This window comes from Phascolarctos cinereus, unplaced genomic scaffold (genome assembly GCF_003287225.1).
Source record: "Phascolarctos cinereus isolate Bilbo 61053 unplaced genomic scaffold, phaCin_HiC Scaffold_7;HRSCAF=346, whole genome shotgun sequence".
Taxonomy (NCBI): Eukaryota; Metazoa; Chordata; class Mammalia; order Diprotodontia; family Phascolarctidae; genus Phascolarctos; species Phascolarctos cinereus.
In genome coordinates this window covers 122358528-122376832 of record NW_027556180.1, presented here as the reverse complement: position 1 = coordinate 122376832, position 18305 = coordinate 122358528, and the positions used below count along the sequence as shown (strand labels likewise).

The window sequence follows — 18305 nt, the reverse complement described above, 5'->3', positions numbered from 1 at the left end:
GGATATTGGCCACATCCTTTCAACAACAGCCTCATCTCCCCTTTATCTCACCTGTGTAAATCTGATTTTGATAAGAAGGTAGGGAAGAAGAAAGAAAGAGAGAGGGAAAAGTGATCACCTGGTCATCCTCCGGGTGGGTGCCATAGCTACTTGTTGGATAATAATTGTTATTTTTCAATATATCCTAATTTTTTTTATACTGTCAAAGAAACTTCATCATAAGTACGGAGCCAGCATTCAGGGCAGCCTATATTGTGGCCATTGTGGCACTTAAAATACCATATGGGTTTAAGTTTCCAGCACAATGATTATGCCTTTTTGTTTTCATTTGTTTCTTTTAATCATGTTCATATATGGTATCCCAGAAGTCTTAGTGCATTTTAAAGCTACTAAAGTTTTGAAATGCTCTAAGATTTTGGGATATCTTATTCATATTTTACAAATTCTTTAATGAAGTTGAGCATATTTTTAGATAAATCTTAATGGCATCTTTTGACAGTTGATATGTCTTTCTGTTCTTGATACAGTAATGATTGTGTCATCAGTGTTGATAAGTGCAGAAAATTTTACTGTTACCACTAATGTTATAATCAGCTTGTCTTCTCTGCACAAGAAGGGAGTAAATGAAATTTGCTTTAGGAATATAAATGGAATTTTCACCAAGAATGAATTTTACACCTTAACTAAGGTCATAAAATGCATTCAAATGGGCATTTATTTTTAGAAAACTTAATAATAATTTAGGGACTTAGCTAAGAATTTATAAGCTTTTTGACAATTCACTTCAAAAGTAAATTTTATCCAAAGTAATATATTTTATTGTATTTAAATTACATGTGTGTAACTGTGTATATATGAGTATTTGGGAAAATGTTTTAAATACCTGAACTTAAATCATCTGCCCAATTCGTTTGGAAATAGTGCTTTATTATATTATACACATATATAATTTAATAATTGCAAAGCATGTAATTTAGTTAATTTGAATGAATTTAAAATCATAATCTGGTTAGGAGTGGCAAGGGAATTGTTGGTGAGGGTGGGGGTTGGAATGGGTTAAAAAAGGAGTGGAGATAAATTTTCCAGCCCCATAAATGAAGAGGAGTCATTGTTCATACTTTTAAGTTGAATTATTTTTGTTCAATTCAGTGTTTCCATTTTGTGAGCTTTTCCATGTATATGCAAAATGTTTCTCCTCAGGCCCCCTTGTATTTCCTGGTCCTATTTTTATGAACCATCGAGAACAGGCTCTAGCCAGACTCAGACCCCATCCAGCACAACTAAAGCATAAACGGGACAAGCACAAAGGTATTTGGTCTTCCTTACTGACTAGGGTGGGGCATTTGCCCCATTTCCTAGTTGTTTCTTCCATATGCCTAATTTTATTCTTGGAGATATGCACAAAACTGATTCTCCTGCTTCACTTCTGTCCTTCCTATTTAACCTGAGGAGAAAGAAAGCACATAAAATGCTAAGCTGCTCTAAAAACTTTGCAAATGTCATGTTTTCTTTTTTCATGTTTTAGTTTTCCTTGATAAAGCCATTTTGTCGTGTGTCTTTTTTCTTCTCCGTTTCTCCCCAAATTTCACAAAGCTAAGCGATGGTGAAGGAAATGATCATTCTTTTCTGGTTTTTGTGTCTGTGTAACTCACTCTTAAGTGACTAAAGACTGGCATTTCACTGTCTCCATTTTTCTTATTTGCATGCTGTTCATTTACTTCAAAGTTACTAAGGTATTGATTTCAATATATAAGATCTCAATAAAGTACATATATGAGTTCTATATATGTAGGTGCATAAATTTATTCACATATATGATACTATTTTATTGATTTCTTATCACTTGAACAAGAAGACTTTTGTTAGTGCTTTAATGAGGAGAAGACATACTCATCTAAATCAACAGTATAACTAAATATATGTTTTGTATATAAATTTAGGTAAATAAGTTCCGTAAAATAACGATTACAATAAAAATACAGGGCATCTAATTATGACTTGAAAATTCATTTCAACAAATCATACATATAGATGGAGCATATTTTAAAATATACCTGAAATTATTGAAAAAAAATAGTAAATGACCAAGAAAACCCAGGAATAGACAAGTTTCCTTTGGTAAATATTAAAAAACATACTGACAAAATAAACCTGTAAATATAATATTTTAAAATTCATTTGAATAACTATAGAGATGACTCTATAGGTGACAGCCATGATAGTGGAAGGAGGTCTCATGCAATGGACTTAGGCTGACTCTGGGAATTGCTTATATATACACTAAAGAATTTCGGATATTCCTTGCATTATAGATGATAAGGCTGGAAGGAGTTAAGTTATGCTCTGGTCTATTTCTACAACTAAAGATCTACTGCTGAAATGTGTTGGGTGCTTTAGAGATTTGGTAAATTAGAATCGTCTTGTTTCTGGGATGCTGTCTTGGTATCCTGGGGGACTGGATTACACATGAATTCCCCTGAAACATTTTAGCACTCACAAATCAGGGACTACCTGAGTTTTAGGAGTGGTGAGACTGTCTGTTCTGGACTTGCAGTCTGGGTGAAAGATAATGAATCCTAGAGTTTCTCAGATTGATTTAAAAGAGTTCTTGTAAGTTAGAAGGTAGGCTCTACATAGCAAAGAGTACTTAAACAAGTATTTCTTGAACAAATTCAGCAAACTAAAACACAAAATATTAAAAAAACAAACATGTAGTATATAGGAATAAATCAACTATGATTGTTTTTGCTAAAATATGCTATGTTATGGGTTAAAATAATTCCATTTTAAAAAGTTTTACTTGAAATTTATCATTATTAAAAATTCTTTTTTTAAATTAATGTATTTATTTTTAGTTTTCAACATTCACTTCCACAAGATTTTGAGTTCTCTTCATCTTGTCGCAATCCCCACCCCAAGATGGCATGCATTCTGAATACCTCTTCCCCTAATCTGCCCTCCCTTCTCTTGTCCCTTTCTCCTTCAATTTTCCTGTAGGGCAGGATAGATTCCTATACCTCATTTCCTGTATATCTTTTAAATATTCTTTTTTAAGTATGTCACTGCCATAACTAAATTTGTGATTCAAAGCCAAGAAAACTTATTAATGTCTTGGTACAGTTAATGCAAATACAGGTATATTATGTAATTAGTTGTATGTTTTTCTGTTTACTCATCCAGTGTTCTGGAAATAACATTTTTTTAATATAATGTAAAATTCATAATTATAATAACTGCTATTTCTAAAGGACTTTAAAGTTTGCAAAGTGTTTTATATCCCTATTTCATTTGAACCTCACAACAACAAACTTGGTACAGATAAGGAAACTGAGTTTCAGAGTGTTTAAGTGATTTGCCTATGGTCAGATGGCTAGTAACAAAAATGGGATTTAAACCCATGTCTTCTGGATTCTAAGTTCAAATCTCTCTACTATACTACACTATCTTTTATGGAATTGTAGCACACAAAATTTAATTATTGTAAATTATTTTCAGAATGTGTCCCTTTTATATTCTTTTTTGTCCTTCTGTAAAATAAAAGATCTTAGCATTTTTATTATTTTTAGCTTATTTTCATATAGAATTCTTATTTAACTCTGCCTATAGTTGAATAAATGTAGAAACTGGTGTTTTATTCATTTAAATGGCAATTTCTTATAAAAAATACTTTTATTATTTGGCATGATTATGGCATTTTAAAATGAAATTCTGCAATTGAGACCTAAAGTACAGCTATGAAAATATACAACTATCTATTTTTAACATCATGTGTAAATCATCTATTTTCTCTTTTAGGAGTAATCTGTAAGTATAGTAAGATCCTGCACTATAATATCCTGTCTTCAGGCTTCATACCCTAGCACTGCCTTATGATGAGGTCCACTTGCAATGCCAGTAACAGAATCCTTCAGTTTCCAAAAGGATTTGTTGATTTCTGTTGTGAGGTGAATAATAGATTTTAGAGACTGTAGAATATATGAGATATTAAAATTGGATAGGTAAATATTTTTATAACACCTTAATCTCATTTAAAATGCCACTAAGGGTTACCTTATCACTTAACAACCCAGGTGTGCGTGATTTAGCACTCATTAACCTTATACAAACCAATGCTGGAGAAAGATAATATATGAGAATGCAAAAATTTAGTGGAAATGTTTACTCAACAACCTATTCCTTGGATGCTTCCCCACTCTCTTATCCACATTGTCTTCCTAGCCATCCAGTGTCTCTACCTACAATTTTTGTTTTATATTCACAAACTCACTGTTTTCTGTTAAAAACATATTATAAAGATGACTTAAGCTTTCTGTACTCTGCCATTTTTCACTGAGGATAGAACATGCAGGTCAAATGTTTGGGGTGGGTTCCATATATATTATATATGGCAAAGCTAAAGTCCACAGAGTTCGTGGTTTGCCCTTGGTAACAAGAGACAAGTTTGATACTCAAATAAACAGGCAACCCAACTCTACATGTATTACCAGGAGCCAGACTTGGGAAAATAAAATATGCTGCCATGCCACTAACTAAGTTTAAATATAGTTTCAAAATTGTTTTAGCGTTATTTTTCAGCAAAATCCCTTACTAACAACACAGTTTCTGTTTCAATAATGAATAATTTTTCTCATTCTACTTGAGAAAAAAGTTTCTGAACACAACCAATTATCAACATCTAAATTTCCCTAAAAATCCTTCTGATTTGGAAAATCAAAAAGACGAATTAGTGGTAAACAGTTATATCTATATTTTACATATTCTATGGCAAAGTTCATTTGTTTCTCATAACAGTTGAATACTACTCAATTCTAAAACATACAAAATGATATTGAGTTATCATTTAAAGATATCAGTAATGGTGTTGCCAGCTTTATAGCATAGAAGCTATACATTCATATAAGTAGTATTTAGGATTTGTAGTAATGATCATATATCTGATATCTGAATATATATGATATGAATATTATAATTTATAGTAATGAATATGATATTCATGCTACATGAATATATGAACTACATATTGGTACACATACACATGTACATTCACATTGGTATATACATCTGTATGTATATACATGTACACAGATGCACACATGTGTACATATGTATATTCATACATATATACTACCAAATAGATTAATAAGTATCCAAGCCAGAATTTGAAGACTGGTTGGTTCTCTGACTTGATATGCAGTACACTTTATGCTATACCATTCTGCTTCCCAAGATTATTTTTATGCACAATTTCTTGAACATGCACTTAAATGCACTAAATGTTTATTGTCTAGAATGAAGAGTCCAGTTGGCTTTTTTGTTTTCTCAGTTATGCATATCATGTGTGCAGCCCAAGATTAAGATTGGATCTTTTTTAAAAATAAATTTAATATAAAGGTAGAAGAAATATAACAATGCTAAAGCAGTCGTAGGGAGGCACAAAACACTCCTGGTGACTGAATCAGTTATGTACTCTAAACCTGAATTTAAGAAAATATACATGTTACCAGAAAGGGGATAGAGACTGGTACTGGACCCATAATTTCTTTGATGTAGGGAATTTGTACATGAAGAATCTCCCTCTACCAATACAACTTGGTACCATCTCTGCAACTGATAATCTTACAGAGTTGTCTAGAACACTGATAGGTTAAACAGGATCAGCCAGTTCATGTCAAAGGTAGGACTTGAAGTAAGATCTTCCTGTTTGGGAGATCAGATCCCTATCCACTATGCCATGAATGTCAGAAGTATTTGTAGTCTAATGACAATTATAAAATTAGTGCTATTCAAATTCAGGGCTTTTTTTGTATTTATGTATAAAATAGTTGCCATAGAATTTTAGAATTGGAAAAGACCTTACAGATCTTAGCTATCTCCTCACTTTACAAATTTAGAAACTGAGGTCCCAAGATATAAGTGACTTTACCAATTACCACGCAGCTAATTAGTGAAAGAGCTGAGACTAAATCCCAGATCTTAATATTTCCATATGTCCTATTTCATATATTTGGGAAAAGAACAAATTTTAATTTTGTTTTCCATAATATGTACATGTGTATCATAAACACATGCAAGTAACATGTATATATTATATAAGAAAAGGTCTAAAATATTTTGTTTCTTTTAAAAAGACCACCTGTTATGAGGTGTACAACATCAGCCCAGGATAAATGGTTGTAATGTTAACAAAGAGAAAACAGAATTATTCAGTTCCGATTTTGCTTTTTTTTTCTCAATCAAGAATAATCTGCAGTGCAAAAGGTAAGCCAAACATAATTTAAAAAAAGGGATTTAAGGACCTAGATAAATGAGGTTATAGTAAGATAAAACCTAGATGTTTTAAATTAGTTCAAATGTCTAGGCTTAGATTATTTACATTTTATAGGACTGAAATAAGTTGCCAATATACGTTAGGAGTTGTTAACTATCCTTTGAACAGTTGTGGTTATAGGGAGAGTTTATAGGAGACTGAAAGTAGTTCTTGCCTCAGTTTTCGAAAAGGGGAAGATAGTAGTTTCAAGATTACATTTATACCCACACACACACACACACACACACACACACACACACACACACACACACACACATCTATGCATACACATATTTATACATATATGTGTGTATGTATAGAGGGAGAGAGAATATTTGGATTTCAGCATATCTCATGAGTACTTTGCATCCTTAGCCTTGGAAAAGCAATAGCATTGAGTTTTGTTTTGTTTTTTAATTGGGTCTGTAAGAGACCATAGGCTCAATCAGAATCATCAATATGATGTGGCAACCAAAAGGCTAATCCTGGGCTATATTAAGAAAGATTCATTTCTAGGAATAAGGAAATGCTAGTTTCTCTGCCCTCGTCAGACCACATACAGATTATTGTGTTCATTTATGCTGGACGTTAATAAGCCAGAGAACATCCAAAGTAAAACAACCAGAATGGTAAAGGGCCTTGAATCCATGCCATAGGAGGATAGTTTGAAGAAACTGGGGATCTTTATACTGAAGAAGAGAAGACTTGGGCAGACATGAAACCTCCCTTCAAATACTTGAAAGGCTGCCACAAACAAGATGAATTTGACTTGTTCTGCCTATCTCTGAGGGCAAAACCAGGAGCAGTGGATGGAAGTGGCAAAGAGGCAAATTTAAGATTGATGTCAGGAAATACTTTCTAACAAATGGAGTTTTTCAAAAGTAGAATCAAGATATGATAGTTTCGTTTTCCCTGGAGGTCTTCAAGCAAAGACTGATAACTGCTTGCCAAATATGTTATGTTAAGGATTTTTTTCCAGACTTAAGCTGGAGAATATGGCCACTTGAGTTCTCTTTCAAATCCAGATTCTGTGATATCTATGTAGATAAGGTACAAAAATATAGACTATATGTAACAGTATAATAAGGTGGATTTTTAGTAAGTTGGTGAACTGTATCTTTCTCAGACACTTTAATATACATGCCACAGAATTCTGTCCTTAGTGCTGTTCTATTTACCATTTTTATTAGTGATGTGACCAAAGTCATAGAAAACATAATTATTAAATACTCAAATAGCACAAAACTAGTATTGATGCATAATGTTTCATGAAAGAATCAGGACCTAAATTATTTGAAATAATATGCCAAAACTGACACACAATATAATAGGAATAAATATAAATTCTTAAATGTGGGTTCAACAAAATAACTGCACAATTATAGGCTGTAACGTAGCTTAACAAAAATATATGCAGAAAAGACTCAGTTTGTGCTTATGGCAAGTCAAATGTTAATCAAATTATATGACTGGCAAAAAGCTAATTTCTCTTTTAGGCCTAGTTAATGGAAATATAGTCATGGATAAGAGAAAGAAATATCCATCCTCTGCACTTATCATCTTAAGTGTAGTGTACCAGCCACCACCTTTTAGGCAACACATTAACAGAATATATTGCATTTTTCAGAAGACAAAGCATAGTCTTAAAATCATGTTATGTAAGAATTGCTAAAGGAATTGGTGACATTTAGCTTAAAAAGAGAAAATGAGGTAAGAAGCTATATCTGTTTTCAGAATATTTAAATAACTTGGGGCAAAAATCAGGAGACATGAGTTTGAATCTTGAATTTGATGTTGCTAGTCTTGTGTCCCTTGGTGATCACTTAGGATGTCTGAGCCTTAGGCTCCACATCTTTAATGTTGGTGATGGTATTATTTGTACTACCTGTCTCACAAGATTGTATTATTAAACTTAAGGAAAACTGGGCTTGGTTAAACATGAGGAAGAACTTCTCACAAACAAAGCTATCCAAAAATGAAATAAGCTATCTTATGAGATACTGAATGGAATACTCATGGCAGTTTTGGGAGGGAAAGGGGGATTTTTGTTTGGTATTGGAAGAGATAACCGTGGTCTTTTGTAACTGGAGATTATGGTGCTACATACATAACTAAGTTGTTAAATCTTAGAGTATTCGGAGTTTTGCTTATTCAATTTGAAAACTATCCAGCCTTTTATTTTATGCTTTTTTCTCTTCATACTTAAAAAAAATACTCATAACTGTTTATTAACCTTTTTACTATAGCCAATTAAAGAAATCAATCCCATTTTCATAAATTGTAGTTTTTGATTCCTGACTTTTTTATTCACACTTACACACTGAACTATTTTGATACTTCATACCCTTTTTGCTTTTTTGTACTTTACTTGTACAATTGCTTTATTGTAAATTTTTAAATAGTAGGAATTGTAAATACAAAATTTTGTAATACCATAAATGTTATACTTAAATAGATAACTTAAAGTGCATTTAAAGATAATGAAACTTTTTAAAATTTTAATACTCTTGACAGATTATGTATAGAAAAGTATAAATGGCTATTTTAGTATACTTGAAAAAAACTATATAGTTTTGTGCCTTATGTAATAAATTCTAACTCCTCTAGTCATCATCAAATGTGGCTTTTAACCATTACTTTTTTTCAAAATAATTCCTTAGTTGGCCTTTTTTGAAATTCAAATTTCCATATTGAGTGAGTTGTTATGTTAGATTTAATTTCCAAATAAAGGAAAGAAAGCTAATTCAGGAAATCAAACTTTTTTTACTAGATTTAAGTAAATATTTGTAATGTTAACACAGGTAAAATTATATGAAAGCAATTTGTGTTTCCAAATATAAATAGACTTCTTTTTTGTATTTAAATAATTTTATAGTTTAATGGATAATACATCTATAAAATTTCTTCACTTTTATTCCCTAATACAGTTCTCTTTTGGACTTTTTTCCATTTTTACCCAAACTACTTTTTCTGTTCACCTCTTCCACTCAGTGTACAAAAGTGAAGATTATTTGGATTAACAATTTTTTGTGAATTCTGGGTAAAGAAAAAAAAATCTTGACAATTTAAAAAAATCTGTTGATTCATGCAGATACAGTTTCACAATTTGATCTAAAACATTTAGTATGTGTTAGACTATGTAGAATAGTCTTCTAATATTATAGTAAAACCTCTCACTAATTCAGAATTGATAATTCAGACAATATATGTGATATTTTTGAATAAAAAATTCAAAATAATTTCTTCCTCTGTGAATTTTCAGGGTCATACTTGTAAAGGGAATCCAGTCTAAAATCAGTAGCTTTTCAAACCAAGGGCTCGAGAAATTAAGGATTCCTTCAACGTGCCTCCAACTTCTGGGTCCAGCAGTTAATTCTTGTATGTTAAAGGACTTTTATGTTTATGATACATTATTATGTAACATAGGCCAATTTTGAGTTGTAGTTTTGTTAACCTAATTTTACTTATTTGTACCAATTAGCTTATAACATGTACTGTACTTGAAAATATTACAATTTCAATTATTTTAAATTGTTCAAAGATTTAAATTTTTCCCTAAGTTAAATAGGCCCCTTCTATTCCGAATTAGTGAGGTTTTACTGTCCTAGTGCTCTTATTTAAAGAAATGGTGTATTATAAGATGTAGCTTGAAGAAAATTATGATGATTCATCTAGCTATAAAAGGGGTGAGAAATTATTTAGACTCAATATTTCTTGCCATGATTATTTCTAAATTATTAGAGAAAGAAAAGAAAAAATTGGCATAAACGGTTTTGACTTTTCCCCATTTTACACTATAGGTGGGGACAATGTATATCCAAATAAGTGAAAAACAAGTTGGAAAGGAGATTGATTAAAATTGAATATTTTTTGTATATGACAGGTAACTTACTGGATAATTTAGATATTAATCTGCCCCCCAAAAAAAATAACAGGATTGACCATTTAACTACTTGAAGTTCTTTTCAGCTTTATAAGTGCGTTTGAATATTAATTTTGTAATGTACATAATGACAGTCAAAAATTTTTTCTAAGATTGACTAGTGAAAATATTTTAGATTATTGTGAGAAGATATAAGCTGACTTCTTTATTCCATCATTATTATTATTATTATTGTTGATTTCTGCAAAAATGCTCTAAGATTCTCCATATCATGGGATCACTTTTGGTCCTAAAGTTTGAATATAGGAATATTAACAAAGATCAGGAATTGGAAAACCTAAAAAGAGAACCTGATATGTGGTAAACAGAAGTCAGAGAAAGAAGAGGATAAAATCCTGAAAGAGGAGAGGGGAAGGTAAAGTTAGGAGTGAAAAAGATAGGGCACAGAGAAGAGCAGAACAATATTGAAAGAAAGAATGCAGAGAATGTTGATGGCTGGTTTTGATGTAATGGAAAGGAAAAAAAGGCAAAGAAAAGGACTTGATTGGGTAGAGTGATGATTATGTTGGGGAAGAGATGAGTGGGGGATAGATATATGTTTTATGAAAGTATTCAGTTCTTTGAAAATAAAATATTAAGTAATTGGTTTAAGAATATATTTTGGCAAAAAAAAAGTGAAATTCTCTCTAAGAAATCTGATTGATTTTCATTGAGAATTTTAGTTATATTAGGTTATACTACATAGTTGAACTACTTTAAAATGCAACTATTCAATGGCTTGGTGTATAATTTTAAGACAAATTATGTTATTTATATATCAAATTTACTATGGTTTATATTTGACTTTTTTATTAAATTAATGACTTTTCTAAATTGCATAACTGTCTACATTAGTAGATCTTAACTTTAACTGATTCAGAATTCTGTATTCTTAATGATTTAGTGATTTACAAACAAGTATAACATACCTTTCTAAAATTGCTTTGTTGCAGGTAGATTCTTGAGCTATTACTTCTAACAACTGCAGATTCTTCTTGCTGTTCTGTTCTTTTTTATAACATTTGTCTTCTACTTTTTCATAGTTACTATTTTAAAATTTGTTTTTGAATGTGAGTAGTGTCTTGGTTAAATATTGCAATAATTACAGATGGAAGTGGAGAAAGAGGAGAGAAGGATGCAAGCAAAATCACAACATATCCTCCAGGCTCTGTCCGTTTTGATTGTGAGCTGCGGGCAGTACAAGTCAGCTGTGGATTTCATCATTCAGGTAAATGCAACTTTTCTGGGAGCTACATTGTTAAAATATTTAGAAATTGTGGTAAATTAGTTTCAACGCATATGGCAAGTTTTCATTCTATGTCTAAAGCGAAGATGTTTAGCAACATGTTGATCAACATGCGGTGAAATAGATTGAACCTAGGTTCAGAAGAACTATCTTCTGGTCCTACTGCTGCTCATTTCGTAACTGTGTAACATTCAGCTGATTTTTGTATGTTCTCTGAGCCTTGTTTTCCTTATTTGTTGATGTAAAGTCTGGAAGGGATATTACACGTTTAGTCCAGTTCTTTCATTTTTGAATTGAGGAAACTAAGGTACAAAGTGGTTAATTTGTTTGAGGTTATTGATCTAGTTGTTGGGAAATCCATTATTTGAGATAAGCTCCCCTGACACATAGTTCAGTGATGTTTCTACTGTAACAGCCTACCTCGCCTTTTTCTTCTTTTCTTTGTACTTGTATTGTTGCTCCCTTTATGCCTTGCTTCCCATTCATCGCTATCTGGGCCTTCCTCTAGGTTCTTTGGTATTTGACTTTGAATAATCTTCTACCCTAAGGTCCAGGATCAAAAACTATGGTGTAGAAGAGATATGGTGTTTTACATATATGTAAACAATTGAAAAAAAGAGGCAGCCTTTATTTCACTTTATTCTCAACCCATTCACTGCTTTAGTTAACTCATGGGGAAAGAAAAACCTTCAAAATAGCATGAGGATCAAATGAAACTGTAAAGTGCTAATAAAATGTAAGGAAGCATTTTTATGGTAGGACTCATCTTATCTGGTATGGTTCAAAGGAAAAACACCAAACAAAGAATTTGTATACCTGGATTTTTGTCATAACTCTTGCTGTTAATTTGCAATTACTATTCTAAGCCTTAGTTTCCTCATCTTTATACTGAGATACTTGAATTAAATGATCTCTCAGGTCTCTTTTTCAGCCCCATATTTTATACTTTTATGATTACAAAATCATATAATGCCACATATCCTAATTGATATTAAATATATTAAATTAAGTAGAAAAGCACAATAAACAAAACTACATTTCTTAAAATGTAGAAAAATGTTAAACAAAATTTATTAAATTTCTTTTTTTGTGGTTGAACTCTTTCAGCTGTTTAATAAGGACCTGATATACATTGAAGTTCAGATATAAGTGTTAAGCTGAGTTTTGTCTACTCAGAGCTCTTCTATTTCAACATTTTGGGGAGATGGCTGATTTGTTCAATATTATTGCTTTAAAAATATCTATCTAATAACTCAGTTTTATGAGGTTGATGTGGAGATAGTAGTTTAATTAAAAGAAGAAAACCTCTAACAAATGACATTCACTGTTCACAAAGTATAAATAATATGTAAAATATATATATAAAATATATATTGTATAAAGTAAAGTATAGGTGTATATGTCATGTAAAAAAAAGTAGACTTTTTATTACATGAGAAAAATCCTGCAGAAGTAGAACAAAATTATATGTAATAAACAATAAATACATTATTGTCATAATTTCCAGTTTAATATTCCCAATTTCTTCTAAGTTCGTAGAAAATACAAGTAATAAATCATATAACTTTTTAAGACAATGAGGGAGGGGACTGTCAATTCATTAAAGAAAAACTAACGCAATATTTTGGTTACAGTGGTTTTGATGGAAAATGGTGATGTTTATACATTTGGATATGGGCAGCATGGCCAGCTGGGACATGGAGATGTTAATTCCAGGTAATCTATAGCAATCTTAATGGAAATTATGATTTCTGTATAGTTTTCTATATTTTCAAGACAGAATAGTCTGCATATTTTTCTTTTTTAGTGATATTTTAATTAGTAAGTTCGATGTTTAACATATGTGGGGAGGCAACAATAGTTGTTTGCTGGATAGTTTTCCAGGTAATATCTCGGACTTTTTGAGAAATCACGGGTCTAGATTCCCTCTCAAAAAATGTTCTGACAATACTGAGTCTCTTTAGTTAAAAGTTTGATTTACCACCTAGATTTTAAATCTATTCCAAGTTATTATGGTACCAGGAGAGTTATATTAAAGAAAAAAATTAGCATAAAATTACAATAGGGAACTGTGCCAATTAAATAGCTAAAGATGCTTTAAGGCTTTTTACCCAAATATGAGTAATTTATGAAAATGTTTTTATTTTAAGACTCTACATTATTATCATTACTCTTTCTTCTTTTCTGTTCAATACCTCTCCTCTTTAAAAATCTCTTTTAAACCTTACTCTACTTTTTCCTTACGTCATTTACAGAAAGGGCTTGAGTCTTGTTCACTTTGATGACAAATTGACATTTTTAAGTTACTTTATTAATTTCCTAAAATAAATCTTGTTTATTAAACTAGATTCTAAGTCCCTTGAAGGCGTCTTCATTTGTTAAACATTGATTAAGCACCTACTATATACAGCTCACTCTGCTGGTTTCTAAGGATGATAAAAGGATGAATAAGACACTGTTCCCTGAAGAAACAACTTAATAAGTAGTAATTTTATATATAACACACACATAACAGATTAGAATATGTTAAGTGTATGAGAGAAGCACAAAGTACTGTGAAATCAAGTATAGAAAAGATAATTTCCAGCTGCTGGGATCAGAGAAAGATAATATGGAAAAGGTAGAATTTGAGCTGGATTTCAGAGAATGGGTGAATATCAGTAGCTCCAAATAGGCAAGAACATGTTCCAGGCATGTTGAATAGCATGAGCCAAAACATGGAATATAGGACATATCCAGGGGTTGATAATTATATGATGTGATAGACATTTATTAAGTGTATAGAATGTGCCAGCCACTGTGCTAAGCACTGGGGATGCAAATAAGAAAAAGGTAGTCCCTGGCCTCAAAGAGTTTTCAGTCTAATGGAGGAAGACAGTACACAAAAGGAAACTGAAAAAGAGAATGGTGAGGGGCTTGATAAAGGTGATAATGAATTACAAGCCAAACAATGCAGCTGGTGGCAAATACAGAAGTGGCTAGGATTTTGAGCCCTTTTATAAAGGGAGGCTTTTTTGTTCCACATTCCAGCTACTGAGGTAGAAGCAAGTGAGGGTACTAATGAGGTATAAGTAGCAAAGCTGAAGCAATCATCATGATAATAAGTTTCCTGACAATGAGTTTATCCTGGGCAGGATATAATGAAAATGATGGTAGAGTAGAAAACCAAGCAGCTGGTGGCAAATTATTACCTGTAGAAACAACAGGACTTAGCAACTACATGATGGTATCCTTAACAGAAATAGGGGATTTAGGAAGAGGAGAGGATTTGGGAGGAAATATGAGTTCAGTTTTGGACATGTTGAGTTTAAAATGTCTATGGGACATCCAGTTGGAGATGACTAATAAGCAGTTGGAGATGGGAGACTGGAGGTCAGCAGAGAGATTTGGACTTTTCAAACAACGTGAGAATCATCAGCAGAGAGACAATCGTTGCATCCATGAGAGCTGATGAGATCACCAAGAAAAAGAGTATAGAAGAAGGCCTAGTACAGAGCCTTAGGACAGTGGGTATAATTTGCATCAAGACCTAGCAAAGGACTTAAAAGGAGTGGTTAGATAATTAGTAGAATCAGCATGGAGTAGATGAAAACAGAAAGAAGAGAGTATCAGGTTGAAGGGAATGAACAACAGTGTTGAAGATTGCAGAGAGTTTCAGAATAATGATTGAAGGAAGGCCATTAGATTTGGCAATTAAGAGATGATTCGTAACTTTGGAAAGATTAGTTTTACTTCAAATGTTGAGATGGGAAGCTAGACTGCAGAGAATTGAAAAAAGAATGAGAAGTAGAAGTTGAGACATTTACTGTAGATGATCTCAGGAGTTTAGCAACAAAAAGGAAGAGAAATAAAGGATTGTGATGTATAATAAGTTCAAGAGACATAGTTTCTGGGTAATTAATCATTTTATTAATAATGCTAGCATATTATTAATAAAGCATATTATTAATAAAAGGATGGTCATTTGGCTGTCTTTCTTAGACCAAAGATCCTTCATGAAACCCACTCAACACTTATATGCCTTTGGAAATGTGTATTTTCTGAGGGTGGAAATCAGCTCTGATTGGTTAACAATTAATGAGAGAAAGAATATTATAATGAGAGGTAGACCTATTATGATGAAAGTCTGGGGTACATGATTTTGATTACTCAGTTTTGGTCTGAGAGACTTATCTGTATCCATATCACCTGTCTGACAGAAGGGAGAATCCACATTTTCCCCAGACTTGTCTGAGTTAAAAAAAAACAGAATCCATCAATTCCCCTAATTTTATCTTTTGAACAGATCTGAGTTCTTCCTCATTATCAGCCCTGCACTTCAAAGTCTGCCTGAATAACCTACAGGGGCAGATTTCTGACTGAGGAAGCAGAAAAGAAAAAGAACTTTGGTCCTAATTCAATAATTAGTTATTAAATACAAGAGAGAAATAATCATTTCTCTCAGGATGATAATCCAGAAGGAATGGACAGAGCAAGTGAAGGTTTTAGAGAAAGAGGAAAACATGGACATGTTTGTAGGCAGTGAGAGATTAAAGATAGGGATTACAGAAGGGGCAATTTATTGAAGAAGATGGTATTGAATTTTATGTATATATGTGTGTGTGTGTGTGTGTGTGTGTGTGTAAAATATGTTACTTGGAGACAGTATTAATTAGAAGAGAAATGGGAAATCAACAAAGGAAATACAGTGACTATAAAGGTGGTAATTTAGTAGTGTTACATACCAAACAGAAGTTTAAAAAGATTAAAATGACATTGAATTTTATATTCAGTAGGTTATATAGCTTATAGTCTTTGTGTTCAATCTTTAGCATAGTGCACTCCATGACGTAATTAACCACTTAATGAATGTTTTTTTATAACCATGATAATGCTAGAATAAGAAGCAAAAATGATCATCAAACCCTTTTGAATCTTTAAAACCTTTTCATATTTCTTTAGTTTACATGTCATTTAAGTAAATTAGCTTATTAGGTTAAAGAGCTGAGAAATCTCTAAGTGGATTTTGCTCGTATTTTGACTTAAATATGTAAAAAGGAATTTAATTGTTTGCAAGATCACTGTGTAGTATCTTGGAAGCAAGACTTCCTCATTGTGTGATGTTCATTTTTTAACCAATACAAAGCAGTAGAGTAATGCCATCTTATATTTTGGAAAAGATTTTGAAATTTAAAATTACAATGTAATTATTTAACAGAGAAAGGATCATAGAAGAACTTGAATAATTGTTATGTCTCTTCATAGTATTGATTAATTCTGTAAATGGATTTTCCAGTTATAAAATAAGGGCATATCACTGACCCTTTTGGATAATTTAAGGTTAATCATCTAATTTAAGCTCTATTTAAAAATCTTCAGGGCACGTAGGTGGCTCAGTAGACAGAGCACCAGCCCTGGAGTCAGGAGGACCTGAGTTCATATCCACCTCAGACGCTTACTAGCTGTGTGACCCTGGGCAAATCACTTAACTCTGATTTCCTCCCTCCCCACTTCCCCCCCAAAAAAAACCCTCATCTGATGTCCATTTTGTTTCATTAGAATCATAAATATTGTAAATGTTTGTAGTACCTTTGCCATGTTTTTTTTCACCCTTACTCCATTTAATGTTCTTAATTTAATAAAGTGATTTTTATTAGAGGTTGCTAAAAATTAATTCTAATTTTTTTATGCTTTATTTTTAAATTTAGGGGATGTCCTACTCTAGTACAAGCTTTGCCAGGGCCTAGTACACAAGTCACTGCAGGCAGTAACCATACAGCAATACTTTTAATGGATGGACAAGTCTTCACATTTGGAAGTTTCTCTGTAAGGAGTTTTCAGACTTTATTTTAATAATTCATTGTATCTTTAAATTATTTGGATTTCTATCTCCATTGTATGGTACAAGAATAACATGTTTTGTGTACATATACCCATTAATATTTTTTCTAAGTGAAAATATTACTACCTCAGTGTATCAGTATTGGTTATTACAGTTAGAAATGTTTATTGTAGCTCACAGCCCTTTAGGCAAACTGGTAACTCTTATGCCTTTCAAATAAAAGGTATTTTACCAATTTTATGTATACTTTTATAGCCATAAAAATATTTTTTTAAGAAAAAAAAGTTGACACACTGATAGATTGTATTAAAAACTGGAATATTATGAATATTTAAAGGTGGGTTACTTTGTGGGGTTTTTTGTGTTTTGTTTTGTTTTTGCCAAAATTTGAGACATTTGCAAACATTTTAAATTTGCCTGTTGAGGGTTAAAATTTGGGGGAAGAAACATAAGAAAGCATTGTATAATGATACTGTTCCTTCTGAGCCTGTATTGTGGTCATGACCAAAATGGCTATTCAGAACTGTCTAACTGTTTTATCATCTCAACAATCACCAAATGAGAAAGAGAGATTATTTCAATTAACCCTCAGTTATCCAGTAACTCTAATCTACTTTGTGAGTGTAGGTAGAATCAAAATGTGAATCTTTGCCATCATTTGACTGGTATACAGGGAATGAAAATAAATTTACTAGCTTAATAAAAACATATATAGCTTGGTAAAAAGTCCACAAAAAACACACTGCATTTCAAAGTGATATACATTTTACTCAGTGATTAACTTTTATGCTGATTTTTGCCACTTTAAAAATAGGGTTATATATGCTTGCCTTGTCATTGGGTGGTGGAGGGGCCAGAGAAGGGGTTGAGAATTAGGAATGCAAAATTTTTAGAAATAACAATTTAAAAAATAAATTTGATTTGAAAAACAGAAAAAATGTTGTATATTATGTGAATCTATTCATTATTTGAGTAAATCTTGAATGTTCTTACTGTTTCTCTGAACACC

At 31.8% G+C, this 18305-nt stretch overlaps 1 protein-coding gene across 11 annotated transcripts in view; it reads left to right on the top strand.

Moving 5' to 3' along the window:
• MYCBP2 (MYC binding protein 2) overlaps window positions 1-18305 on the top strand; it is a 224280-nt gene that overhangs the window by 22596 nt on the left and 183379 nt on the right. For 10 of the 11 annotated variants that reach the window (XM_020973272.2, XM_078147199.1, XM_078147204.1 and 7 more), the window contains exons 5-8: window positions 1201-1308; window positions 11338-11457; window positions 13110-13191; window positions 17163-17280. In XM_020973272.2, the coding sequence (XP_020828931.1) occupies window positions 1201-1308; window positions 11338-11457; window positions 13110-13191; window positions 17163-17280 (428 nt within the window). The remainder of the gene's footprint in view (window positions 1-1200; window positions 1309-11337; window positions 11458-13109; window positions 13192-17162; window positions 17281-18305) is intronic. The other variant, XM_078147203.1, reaches the window with a different exon arrangement.